The sequence below is a fragment of the Saccopteryx bilineata genome, chromosome 7, assembly GCF_036850765.1.
Source record: "Saccopteryx bilineata isolate mSacBil1 chromosome 7, mSacBil1_pri_phased_curated, whole genome shotgun sequence".
NCBI classification, from domain to species: domain Eukaryota; kingdom Metazoa; phylum Chordata; class Mammalia; order Chiroptera; family Emballonuridae; genus Saccopteryx; species Saccopteryx bilineata.
This window is the reverse complement of record NC_089496.1, coordinates 12,996,950-13,010,121: the sequence shown is the minus strand read 5'-3', so window position 1 is coordinate 13,010,121 and position 13,172 is coordinate 12,996,950. Positions and strand designations below refer to the sequence as shown.

Genomic DNA, 13,172 nt, shown 5'->3' with positions numbered 1-13,172 from the left:
TGTCAGGATTGCCTCTTGCAGTGGTTCCAAGTACAAGTGTACAGATGCGTTGTCTGGGATAATCAGTCTCCAGAGTTGTGGCTGAGGGATCTGATTATGCTCACCTAGTTCGCCCAGCCACTCCTGACATAGTCAGCACAGGAAACACTGGCCTATAGAAGGAGTGTAAACTCTGTTATGTTTATATAGTTTGATCCCAAGTAGTTTGTCTATCTTCTCTCCTCCTCTGAATACCTCCACTTCTTTCAGTCTTAGGCTTTATCCACATCAAGCTTCTCGCTTCTCCAAACAGATTATATTTCCTTCACTTTTCATGCCACACAGAGTTAGTCACAGCATCTTATTCCCACTGCAGTGCAGTTATGCTTGGCTGGACTTTCTCTTTTTGTTTACATATCTGGCTCACTAGGGTGAGCCTCAATTACTGAGGGTCAAGAATAACTTTTTGTTTATGATGCCAAACAGTTTTTGACACAGAGTAAGTAGTGCTCAGAATGTTTTCAGTTTTCCAGCATGTGTATAAGGTCTGTATGAAAAGTTGAAGACTATTTTACGGTTTTCCTGAACAATTATTCAGGGTTCATATATTACATTCTTTGTTTTAGAAAATACCAGAGGAATTTAATGTATTTAATTTAATACAAGAAATGAGAACACAGAGGCATTCTGCAGTACAAACTAAGGTATAGTTTTTTGTTTCACTTTATAAACTATATTTTTATAAATACCTTTTTAGTTTTTTTAATGTCTTTCCTTTATCATTTCATCTCTTTAATAGGAGCAATATGAGCTTGTTCATAGAGCTATCGCCCAACTGTTTGAAAAACAGTTACAACTGTACGAAATTCATGGGATCCAGAAAATTACTGACGGAGTGGTAGGTGTTCTTGGCCTATTAATTTTAGGAAAATTTTACTTTTTATCAAGCTAAAATAATATTTAGCTTTTTAATGTCATTTTGGGTTTTGTCTAACATGAGAATATTCATGACAGTTATTTTTATTTTACCTTGACTTTCTTAATTCCTTTCCTTCTTTCTGCTTGAAAGTCTCAGTTATAATATTTAATAACTCCCAATGCAAGTTAAATATTCTAAATGAAGTATAGCTGGGAAAATAGTTCTTAGGTCAAAAATTATATATTCTTTATTGTTTCCAGTATAAATTACTTTTTAAAAAATTACCTGCGTTGTTCTATGAATGAAAGTTTCCAAATCTAAAGAAAGGCTTTAAAGAGTTTGAGTGAAGGCTGAGGGCCAGACTTGGAAGCGAAGCAAAATCTCAATAGTTTGAGAAAATGTTCCGGAGAAAGGCAGTTTTGCATCTCACTTTATATAGTAGAAGCAAAGAGGTTGCAAAGAGGGTTCAAAGAGGGTGACATGAGATTCACAGGTGGTAGACTGAGGAGTGGGAGAAAGTAGAGTAGAGCAGGGAAATCTCTGGGACTGGATGAAAAGCAAAATGGAGAATTACATCTTTTACGGTGTGGATGCAGGAGAGTTAACATTTACTATACATAGATTATAGAGTATGCAAATAAAAAATAACAAGGAGGGATGTTGGAGTCGTCTTGTGCCAGTATCAGAGTCTTATTTCTGGAGGTCTAGAGAAGAGATCATTGTGACATTTCAAGTATGTTATCCTCAAAAATAATCTGTAGGGCTTGTTCAAGGTAAAGATTAATCTATCACATAAGGCCTACGAACTGACTGGCCATATAACTGTTCAGTTAGGAATTTTTATGATTAAAACATCCTGTGTCATTACCGTCAGTTGCCAAGTTTGTTAGGCTTGCCGGCTAGCCAGCCCCCTTTCCTTCACAGTTCTCTCTACTCTTCCCTGCCTCATCTACCTAAGGCATTGTGAGTGTGCTGCATGAATTTTATTTTGTTTGTGGTTATGGTGATGCAAAATTTTATAGTTATTTTGCACATGCATTTTAATTAAGTAGAATTATAAGGCCACCATTTAGTCCCTTTTGGGTATGATTTAATTCAATGTCATTTTAGCCTTAAAAGATCTTGGAGGAAGGAGAGGATCAAGATGGCAGAGGGTGGTGGGGAGATGGGTGGAAAAGATGAAGGGATTAAGAAGTACAAATTGCTAGTTATACAGAAGTCATGGAGCTATAGTGTACACAGCATGGGGAATATTATCAATATTATTGTAGTAACTAGTGTCAGATGGTTACTAGAATTATTGTCGTGATCATTTCATAAGGTATATTTCTAATAATTATGTTATATACCTCAAACTGATAAAATGTCATATATCATCTTTAATTTAAAAGTAAATTTTAGAAAAAAAAGTTTTAATTGGATATTCAAACTTTTGACTTGATAAAAAATGTATATTTTAAAATCTCATTTCTGCCTCTGTTTTCTAACTAGTTCTCTTATTTCCTCTATATAATCACCTTGTCCTTGAAGACATTAGGCTACTTTTTTGGGTTTGTTTTTTTTTTACAGGGACAGAGAGAGAGTCAGAGAGAGGGATAAATAGGGACAGAGAGACAGGAACGGAGAGAGATGAGAAGCAACAATCATCAGTTTTTTGTTGCGACACCTTAGTTGTTCATTGATTGCTTTCTCATACGTGCCTTGGCTGTGGGCCTTCAGCAGACCAAGTAACCACTTGCTCAAACCAGCGACCTTGGGTCCAAGCTGGTGAGCTTTTTTTTTTTTTTCCCTCAAGCCAGATGAGCCTGCGCTCAAGCTTGCGACCTCGGGATCTGGAACCTGAGTCCTCCGCATCCCAGTCCGACGCTCTATCCACTGCGCCACCGCCTGGTCAGGCTAGGCTACTTTTTTAGTAAAATTTCTTTACATCTTTATCACTGAACCTAAGACAGCTGTCACATGATAAACCAACTTAGCTCCAATAAATGAAGTAAAATGAAACAAGTTGCAAAATTTGTGACCTTTGTTTTACTTTTTCCTCTTGACATACTTTTGGAATTTCCAACTCTTGTTTGAAATTTCTTGATTTTACAAAATCAGAGATTTGTTATCAAATGCTGATCTCAGGATGTTAAGATAATCTCATTGATCTAGGAGTTTTAAGTATTATGTGTTTTCTTTATTAGCCAAGAGACAATTTCAGTTAAAAAAAATTTTTTTTAGTGTGTACATGTGAGGGAGAGAGAGAGATGAGAAGCATCAGCTCATAGTTGTGTCACTTTAGTTGTTCAATTATTGCTTTTCCTATGTGCTTTGACCAGGGGGCTCCAGCTGAGCCAGTGACCCTTTGCTGAAGCCAGTCGCCATGGGATCATGTTGATGAGCCCATACTCAAGCCAATGACCTCATGGTTTCAAACACATAGTTATAAATTGTTTTCTCTTATGATGAGAACTTTTAAAATTTACTCTCTGGAACTTTCAAATGTACATTACAGTGCCATTGACTATAGTCACTGTGACTATACATCCTGTGACTTATTTTATAACTAGAAATTTGTACCCTTTTACCCACTTTCAACCATTTTACCTACCTCCCATCATGCCTCTGGCAAGTACTGATCTGTCTGTTCTCTGTATCTGAGTTTGATTTTGTCTTTTTTGTGTTTAGATTCTACATGTAAGTGAGATCGTATAGTATTTGTCTTTCTTTGTCTGACTTATTTCACTTAGTATTAACGCCATCAAGATCCATCCATGTTGTAGCATATGTCAAGGTTTCTTTCTTTTTATGGCTGAATAGTATTTCAGTGTATGTGCAGAGCACATTTCCTTTACCGTTCATACACCAGTGAACACATACTATATTTCTTCATGTATAAGACATGCTTTTTCAAAAAATTTGGGGTCTAAAAACTAGTTACATCTTATACAGTGGTTGTCAAGTCATTTAAGAAGTGTGGTATTCCAAATGCCATAGATGGAACTGAGGATGAGGCAATATTTTGAAGACGGTGATTCCGTCATTAGACACAGATGAGGATAAGCTAATGGATGGGAGTTTTGACAGTGATGAGGAGTTGTATGAATTTTATGATGAATGAAACTTGAGTTCAATAACTTTATGTAATAAATTGTTTTTTCAATTTTCGGGCCCCAAAGTTAAGGTGCATCTTACATGTGAAATATGGTAGGTTGCCTTTGTGTCTTGGCTATTGTAAATAATGATGCAGTGAACATGGGGATACATAGATCTTTTTGAATTAGTGTCACCTTTTCTTGGGTAAATATCCAGAAACAGAAGTGCTAGATCATGTGGTAGATTTATTTTTAATTTTTTGAGGACCCTCCATAATGTTTTCCATGGTGGTTGTGTCAATCTACGTTTCCCCAACAGAGTATAAACATCCCCTTTGCTGCACATTCTTTCCACACTAATTATTTCTTTTTTCTTTTCTTTTTTAAAAATAACCATTCTAACATTGTAGTTTAGAATTGCATTTTCATCTTGAACAGTGAAGCACCTTTTCATATACCTCTTGATCATGTCTTTGGGAAAATATTCAAATTCTCTGTCCATTTCTTAATCTAATTTAATTTTTATTTTAGTTTTTTGCTATTGAGTTGTATGAGTTTATCTATATTTGGGTTTTAAACCCTTATCAGATACATGGTTTCAAAGTATTTTCTCCCATGTGGTAGGTCGCATTTTCATTTTGTTGATACTTGACTTTGCTGTGCAAATGCCTTTTAGTTTAATGTAGTCCCACCTGTTTGTTTTTACTATTACCTTAGATAGAAAAAATATTATTACAATATTCAATGTTGTATTTTTAAAGCTTTTAAACTTACTATTCTCCAGAAAATGCATTGTTCTCACACCTTTATTGTCTCATTACCTGATCTTTTTAGGTTTTTATTCATAAATTAAACTTCCTTTTTATTAGTATGAATTTTACACTGGGATTATAATTACAGATTATTTTTGTCTAATACAGCGGTTCTCGAGAACTGCTGGTCTAACAGATTAGTCACAGGTTTACAAATGGCTAAGGGATACAAGAACAATCACATGTTACATGAAATGAGGTGAAATAATACATAATAGCAGATCAATGGTTACTTCAAACCTATTCTCTTGTCTCGGTGTTACATAGGATACACACACTAAATGCTAATTTAAAATGTTAAACTATATCTTGCAAAATTGTTAAGCTGTCATGGTGACTTCTGAATTGTTTATTTGGACAAGATGGGCTTTCTTGTTTCGCAAAAGGGAAAAACAACATGATATAGAATCCATTCTGAGGAAGCTATATATGATGAGAAGCATCAGTTCTTCTTTTCAGTACCTTAGTTGTTCATTGATTGCTTTCTCATATGTGCCTTGACCAGGGGCTACAGCAGAGCGAGTGACCCCTTGCTCAAGCCAGCAACCTTGGGCTTCAAGCAGTGACTGTCCTTATAGCTGTTTATATATGATTGGAAACCATGCATCCCAGTTACAGAAAACGTGACATCGTAAAATTGGGGGAAATTATCTTAAAACTGTGTGGTGGAGTAAAATGATTTGCAGTGTTAGTTATTTTGAACCTATGCTGTGAAATAGTCATTAATCTCCATTTATTATTTCTCTGACAATTTAGAGGTGTTTAAAAATATTCTTAAAATGTTCCAGAAATATTTTCATAGAAAATTTAGTTTGATTTTTTTTTTTTTTTTTTTTTACAGAGAGAGAGTCAGAGAGAGGGATAGATAGGGACAGACAGACAGGAATGGAGAGAGATGAGAAGCATCAATCATCAGTTTCTCGTTGTGAGACCGTAGTTGTTCATTGATTGCTTTCTCATATGTGCCTTGACCACGAGCCTTCAGCAGACCGAGCAACCCCTTGCTCAAGCCAGCGACCTTGGGTCCAAGCTGGTGAGCTTTCTTTGCTCAAGCCAAATGAGCTCGCACTCAAGCTGGTGACCTCGGGGTCTCGAACCTGGGTCTTCCGCATCCCAGTCCGACATTCTATCCACTGTGCCACTGCCTGGTCAGGCAGAAAATTTAGTTTAAAATGCTAGTCAGGCCTGACCAGGCGGGTTGGGCAGTGATTAGAGCATTGGCCTGGGACTAGGAGGACCCAGGTTCAAAACTGGGAGGTTGCTGTCTTAAGCGCAGGGTCATCTGGTTTGAGTGTGAGATCTTAGACATGACCTACCCCATGGTCAGTGGCCTGAGCCCAAAGATCACTGGCTTGAAGCCCAAGGTTACTGGCTTGAGCAAAGGGTCACTGGCTTGGCCCCCAGTCAAGGCTCATCTGAGAAGGCAATCAATGAGCAACTAAAGTACTGCAACTGAGTCAATGATGCTTGTCTCCCTAACTCACTCTCTCTTTCACTTAAAAACAAACAAACTGGAAATGCTGAGTTTGCTGGTTTAAAACCTGGGCTTCTCTGACCAGGTGTTGGCACAGTGGGTAGAGCAACGGACTGGGATGCGGAGGACTCAGGTTCGAGACCCCGAGGTCACCAGCTGAGCGCGGGAGCTGCTGGCTTGAGCAAGGGGTTACTCGGTCTGCTGAAGGCCCATGGTCAAGGCACATATGAGAAAGCAAATCAATGAACAACTAAGGTGTCACACAAAAAAACGAATGATTGATGCTTCTCGTCTCTCTCCATTCCTGTCTGTCTGTCCCTATCTGTCCCTCTCTCTGACTCTTTCTCTGTTGCTGTAAAAAAAAAACAAACAAAACCTCCCTGGATTGCCGGGGTCAATGCACACATGAGAATTGATGCTTCTTGCACCACCTCCTCCCTCCGCTCTCCCTTTCCCTCCTCTTTCTCTGAAATGAATAAAAGCTTAAAAATGCTAGTCTGCAATTTAAGACTCTATAATACTACTTATTAGAGGTATTTATAACTAAAATGACTTTCCAGAGTAGGATGTCTAAAGAGAAAATTTATTCTGAAATCCAGTACTGTATTACTTGGGATTTAGACACCTTCATGAGCAGAGTATGTGTGCATGCCTTTTTATCTGGTATGTAAGATAGCACTACCAGTCATCAGCACCAGGATTTGCAGTTCTAGAATGACTGTGTATTAGCAACAATAGTTTGTGTTGTAGTACTTCTGTGTTTGTGTTGTACATTTTAGATGTTCTATTGAATTCTGAGTGTTTTTTCCCTAAAATAATATTCTTCAATTTTAAAGCACCTTAAGTATTTGATAATTAGGTTCTAATTATTTTCACTTACGGCCTTTGATATAACTCTATTATGTGGAAAATACTAATACACAAAATAACTTTTGCTAAGGGGTAAAGGTGTTCAGCATTTAAAAAAATAGTAATGGAGGCCCTGGCCGGTTGGCTCAGTGGTAGAGCGTCGGCCTGGCGTGCGGGGGACCCGGGTTCGATTCCCGGCCAGGGTACATAGGAGAAGCGCCCATTTGCTTCTCCACTCCCCCTCCTTCCTCTCTGTCTCTCTCTTCCCCTCCCGCAGCCAAGGCTCCATTGGAGCAGAGATGGCCCGGGCGCTGGGGATGGCTTCTTGGCCTCTGCCCCAGGCGCTAGAGTGGCTCTGGTCGTGGCAGAGCGACGCCCCAGAGGGGCAGAGCGTCGCCCCTGGTGGGCGTGCTGGGTGGATCCCGGTCGGGCGCATGCGGGAGTTTGTCTGACTGTCTCTCCCTGTTTCCAGCTTCAGAAAAATACAAAAAAAAAAAAAAAAAGATGGTGGGATCTTGATAACATTATATGGAGTGAAATAAGTAAATCAGAAAAAAACAAGAACTGCAGGATTCCATACATTGGTGGGACATAAAAACGAGACTAAGAGACATGGACAAGAGTGTGGTGGTTACGGGGGGGGGGAGGGGGAGAGGGAGGGGGAGAGGGAGGGGCACAAAGAAAACCAGATAAAAGGTGACGGAGGACAATCTGACTTTGGGTGATGGGTATGCAACAGAATTGAATGAAAAGATAACCTGGACATGTTTTCTTTGAATATATGTACCCTGATTTATTGATGTCACCCCATTAAAATAAAAATTTATTTATATAAAAAAAAATAGTAATGGGCCTGACCTGTTGTGGCGCAGTGGATAAAGCTTCAACCTGGAATACTGAGGCAACCAGTTCGAAACCCTGGTCTTTGCCTGGTCAAGGCACATATGGGAATTGATGCTTCCTGCTCCTCCTCCCTTCTCTCTCTCTCTTCTTTCTCTAAAATGAATAAATAAAATCTAAAAAAACAATAATGATAACATTAGCAAGCTCTGCTTGAAGTAAGAAAATACACTAGAATTAATCTCCAGTGGATTGATTTTTTTTTTTTTTTTTTTTTTTACAGAAACAGAGGGACAGATAGGGACAGACAGGGAGGAAGGGAGAGAGATGAGAAGCATCAATTCTTTGTTGCAGTGCCTTAGTTGTTCATTGATTGCTTTCTTATATGTGTCTTGACTGGGGTGTTATAGCAGAGTGAGTGACCTTTTGCTCAAGCCAGTGACCGCACGCTCAAGCTGGTTAGCCTGCACTCAAGCCAGATGAGCCCACGTTCAAGCCGACGACCTTGGGTTTTCGAACCTGGGTCCTCTGCCTCCCAGTCTGATGCTCTATCCACTGAGCCACTGCCTGGTCAGGCTCCAATGGATTAATTTGTAAAATTCCTTTCAGCTTCAAAAGCTGGAGTTTATTGCAGCTGATAATAAAGCAGCTAAAGACAGCTATGTACATGAGGACAAATGTGGGACACACACTGTATTATGAGAATGTAAAAAAGCAAACATTATTGCAGGTAAAAACGAGGACATCGTCTATTTGAAGCCCAGTGACTGTTCATGTTGTGTAGGCAGTAACTCCCTCTGCATTGCCACATTAATTCCTCTCATCAGATGAAATTCATGCTAAAAAACTGATGACCCCACAAGTTCCTCTTTCTCTTTTTACCTTTCTGTTAATGGCTCCAGCATTCTCATTGACCCAGAATGAGGAATCCTTCATGACACCTGTCACATCAAATGCCCTTACTTTCTCTCTGTTCCCTTCCACCTATTCCCGCCTTCCATCTTCTGGTATTTTTGTCAGTCTTTTTTATTATTATTATTATTATTTTTTTTTATGGAGACAGAGAGAGAGAGGGATAGATAGGGACAGACAGACAGGAACGGAGAAAGATGAGAAGCATCAATCATCAGTTTTTCGTTGCGACACCTTAATTGTTCATTGATTGCTTTCTCATATGTGCCTTCACCGTGGGCCTTCAGCAGCCCAAGTAACCCCTTACTCGAGCCAGCGACCTTGGGTCCAAGCTGGTGAGCTTTTGCTCAAACCAGATGATCCCGCACTCAAGCTGGTGACCTCAGGGTCTCAAACCTGGGTCTTCCGTATTCCAATCCGACGCTCTATCCACTGCGCCACCGCCTGGTCAGACATTTTTGTCAGTCTTATCAATCCCTTAGTGCTATTCAACATGCTTCCCTAATATTTTCAACTTTTTTTTTTTTGACAGAGACAACGAATCAGAGAGGGACAGATAGGGATTGACAGGAAGGGAGAGATGAGAAGCACCAATTCTTTGTTGTGGCTCCTTTAGTTGTTCATTGATTGCTTTCTCATATGTGCCTTGACTGGGGGGCTACAGCAGACTGAGTGACCCCTTGCTCAAGCCAGCGGCCTTTGGGCTCAAGCCAGTGACCATGGGGTTATGCCTATAATTCCATGCTCAAGCCAGTGACCCCAAGCTGAAGCTGGAGAGCCTGTGCTCAAGCTGGCAACCTTGGGGTTTCGGACCTGGGTCCTCTGTTTCCCATTCCAACACACTCTCCATTGCGCCACTGCCTGGTCAGGCTATTTTCAACTTCTTAATGTTCTAACTATATTCTTAACAGTTTCACCTACATCTTTCTCTGATTTGGAAGCTTTCTAGTACTAATTTTATCACTTTATTGTTTTATTATTAATACTATTTTATTTTCTTGTTTGGCGATACCAGACTATAGACTTTTGATGTTTAGCACTCTTTTCTTTACATTTTTTGTATCCTTTCCAGTTCAGTGTCTTTCACATATAGATCCATAATGCCTAACCTAAGGTTGTTTTCTGTTGTATGTGTTTGGTGGTATACTAATTTTATAGCAGAACCTCACTTGACATGACATGAGCCTATTTATGTTGCAGTATAAAAAGTTGTTGTTTTTGTAGGTTAGAAACAGATTAGTAGAAGCAGGTTCACATGGTTTCACCCATAATCTTTATTTAACCTACTTAATGTGAATATTTAGAGATTTCAGTACAAAAAATGTTAATGTTATTACTATGGGGATGTGATTATGTAATTAATAAATTAGTAAATGAATCATTAATATGTCAAAGGTATCTTTATGATGCAGAGTGTCTCTAAATTCTGGTGATATCTGAGGATCTAGAATTGTGACCAAAAGTCCTCTTTTACCAGCGGCAGTACCAGTTGATATTTGTTGTGTTGGCATAATAATAGTGCTCCCCCTTGAATCCTCAAGAGCCCTGATTTGGCTAATAAATTATATGTTTACTTACCTTTAGCAGATAGCCCTGCAACAGGTGCCTCCATTATGGTAGGTGGCTTTAGTTAAGAACCAGAGGCCCTGGCCGTTTGGCTCAGTGGTAGAGCGTCAGCCTGGCGTACAGGAGTCCCAGGTTCGATTCCCGGCACACAGGAGAAGCGCTCATCTGCTTCTCCACCCCTCCCCCTCTCCTTTCTCTCTGTCTCTTTCTTCCCCTCCCACAGCCAAGGCTCCATTGGAGCAAAGTTTGCCTGGGCGCTGAGGATGGCTCTGTGGCCTCTGCCTCAGGCGCTAGAATAGAATGGCTCTGGTTGCAACAGAGCGGCGCCCCCTGGTGGGCATGCCGGGTGGATCCCAGTTGGGCGCATGCAGGAGTCTGTCTGCCTGCCTCCCCGTTTCCAACTTCAGAAAAATACACACACAAAAAAAACCCAGAACACTCAATCTCACAACTAAGTCTTGTTCTGGTCAGAGTAAGGTACATTATAAGATGCATACAACTCTTCTAATACGGCTGAGGAGATAGGCACTGGGATGGCTCTGGATGCAACAGAGTGACGCCCCAGATGAGCAGAGCATCGCCCCCTGGTGGGCATGCCAGGTGGATCCCGGTGGGGCGCATGCAGGAGTCTGTCTTGACTGCCTCCCTGTTTCCAGCTTCGGAAAAATGCAAAAACAAAACAAAAAAAATGCAAAAACAAAAAAAAAGAAACAATTATAAAGGCAAAGAGGCTGCTATGATGGGCATGGTAGAAAGTGACTTGATTTAAACAAAAAGGTAACTACAGTTGTAGAATCCCTTAATTGATCATGGTATATGAGTATATGCAAATATGACTTTTCTTTTTCCCCTTCAAATTATCCGAGGTATATAGGCAAGAGTGAAAAATCATTCTTGTCTACTCACTGGTATAAGTTTTACCATAGCCGAGCTGTATAAAAATGAGGTACTCATTCCTCAGTCAGGGCACGCATGAAGAAAAACATCTGCTTCTCTTCCCCTTCCACTTCCCCTTCTCTCTCTTAACCTCTTTCAGCCAGTGGCTAGATTGGTTTGATTGTGAGATTAGTTTGGGTGTGGATTTGAGCATCGGCCCCAGACATGGGTTGCCAGGTGGATGCGGGTCAGGGCACATGTGGAAGTCTATCTCCCCTCCTCTCACTTAAAAAAAACATGAATAAATAAAATTGAGGTATTCCTGAGACTGAACTAATTCAAGGCAGTGTTTTATATAATAATTTCATAGCTCCCCTAGTCAGAATCCTAAACACAATGTAAGATCATTATAACTGCAATGACACTGGAGCATCCATATTAATGATATCCCTGGTCCTGGTGACCAGCGAGAACCGAAAATAACCTTGGATGGGTTCTCCCTGGCTTTTGGGGTTCATTTAGTCAGCCAGTGATATAGGGGCTATATATACTAATATAGTAGGGCACTCCATGGGGGCAGAGGGAGGTTAGGACAAGACATGATCATTGTGAGTTCTGGGACCTGTTGAAGGAAAAAATGTTAGGTAGCAATAGAGTTCAAAAAAAAGGTTGGGTCTGACCTGTGGTGGTGCAGTGGATAAAGTGTCAACCTGGAAAGCTGAGGTTGCTGGTTCAAAACCCTGGGCTTACCCAGTCAAGGCACATATGGGAGTTGATGCTTCCTGCTCCTCCCCCCTTGTGTCTTGTCTTGTCTCTTTCTTTCTTTCTTTCTTTCTTTCTTTCTTTCTTTCTTTCTTTCTTTCTTTCTTTCTTTCTTTCTTTCTTTCTTTCCTTTCTTTCCTTTCTTTCTTTCCTTTCTTTCCTTTCTTTCCTTTCTTTCCTTTCTTTCCTTTCTTTCCTTTCTTTCCTTTCTTTCTTTCTTTCTTTCTTTCTTTCTTTCTTTCTTTCTTTCTTTCTTCTTTTTTTTTTTGGTGACAGACAGGAAGGGAGAGAGATGAGAAGTTTTAATTCTTTATTGTGGCACCTTAGTTGTTCATTGATTGTGTTCTCATATATGCCTTGGCCCCGAGGGCTACAGTAGAGCAAGTAACCCCTTGCTCAAGCCAGAGACCATGGGGTCATGTCTATGATCCCACGCGTAAGCCAACGGCCCTGTGCTCAAGCCAGAGGATCCCATGCTCAACCAGGCAATCTCGTGGTTTCAAACCTGGGTCCTCTGCGTCCCAGTTTGACACTATCCACTGAGCCACTGCCTGGTCAGGCTTTTGCCCTAACTTTAATGAAGCATTTATTCTCTTTCTTGGCAGAATGAAATTAACACTGAAAATGTGGTCAGCTCCATAGATCCTGAGAAACAAGATTCTCCTCCTCCTAAACCGCCACGGACCCGCAGGTATTGTATGTCACATTCAGTTGGAAAGGATACGTTCGTTCACTGTTAATTAAAACATCAACGTTAAACGGAAAGCTGGGGGATAATCAAGGAAATCTCCCATGAATACGAACAAATAGAGATAGAAAATCGAGAGAGAAGATAAATTAGAGAATCAAACCAGGAGGTCTGTAATAATAGTGGTAGTAGTCTAGGAGACCAAAAGTAAAAACTTAGCAAAGAAATAAAGTTTTCTTGTAATAAAACACATTAATTTTAATATAGGAAGTTCCCATTATAATTGATAAAAATATTATAATACCGTGGATTCTTTTAAAAGTTACATGAGATTATAGAACATCAAGAATAAAAAAGAAGCCTGACCTGTGGTGGTGCAGTGGATAAACAGATAAATCGTCGACCTGGAACGCTGAGG

At 40.0% G+C, this 13,172-nt stretch overlaps 1 protein-coding gene across 5 annotated transcripts in view; it reads left to right on the top strand.

Moving 5' to 3' along the window:
• The window catches only part of PTPN12 (protein tyrosine phosphatase non-receptor type 12), a 105,689-nt gene that overhangs the window by 75,771 nt on the left and 16,746 nt on the right, over positions 1-13,172 (top strand). For all 5 annotated transcript variants that reach the window (XM_066240559.1, XM_066240560.1, XM_066240561.1 and 2 more), the window contains exons 10-12: positions 606-683; positions 779-877; positions 12,672-12,757. In XM_066240559.1, the coding sequence (XP_066096656.1) occupies positions 606-683; positions 779-877; positions 12,672-12,757 (263 nt within the window). The remainder of the gene's footprint in view (positions 1-605; positions 684-778; positions 878-12,671; positions 12,758-13,172) is intronic.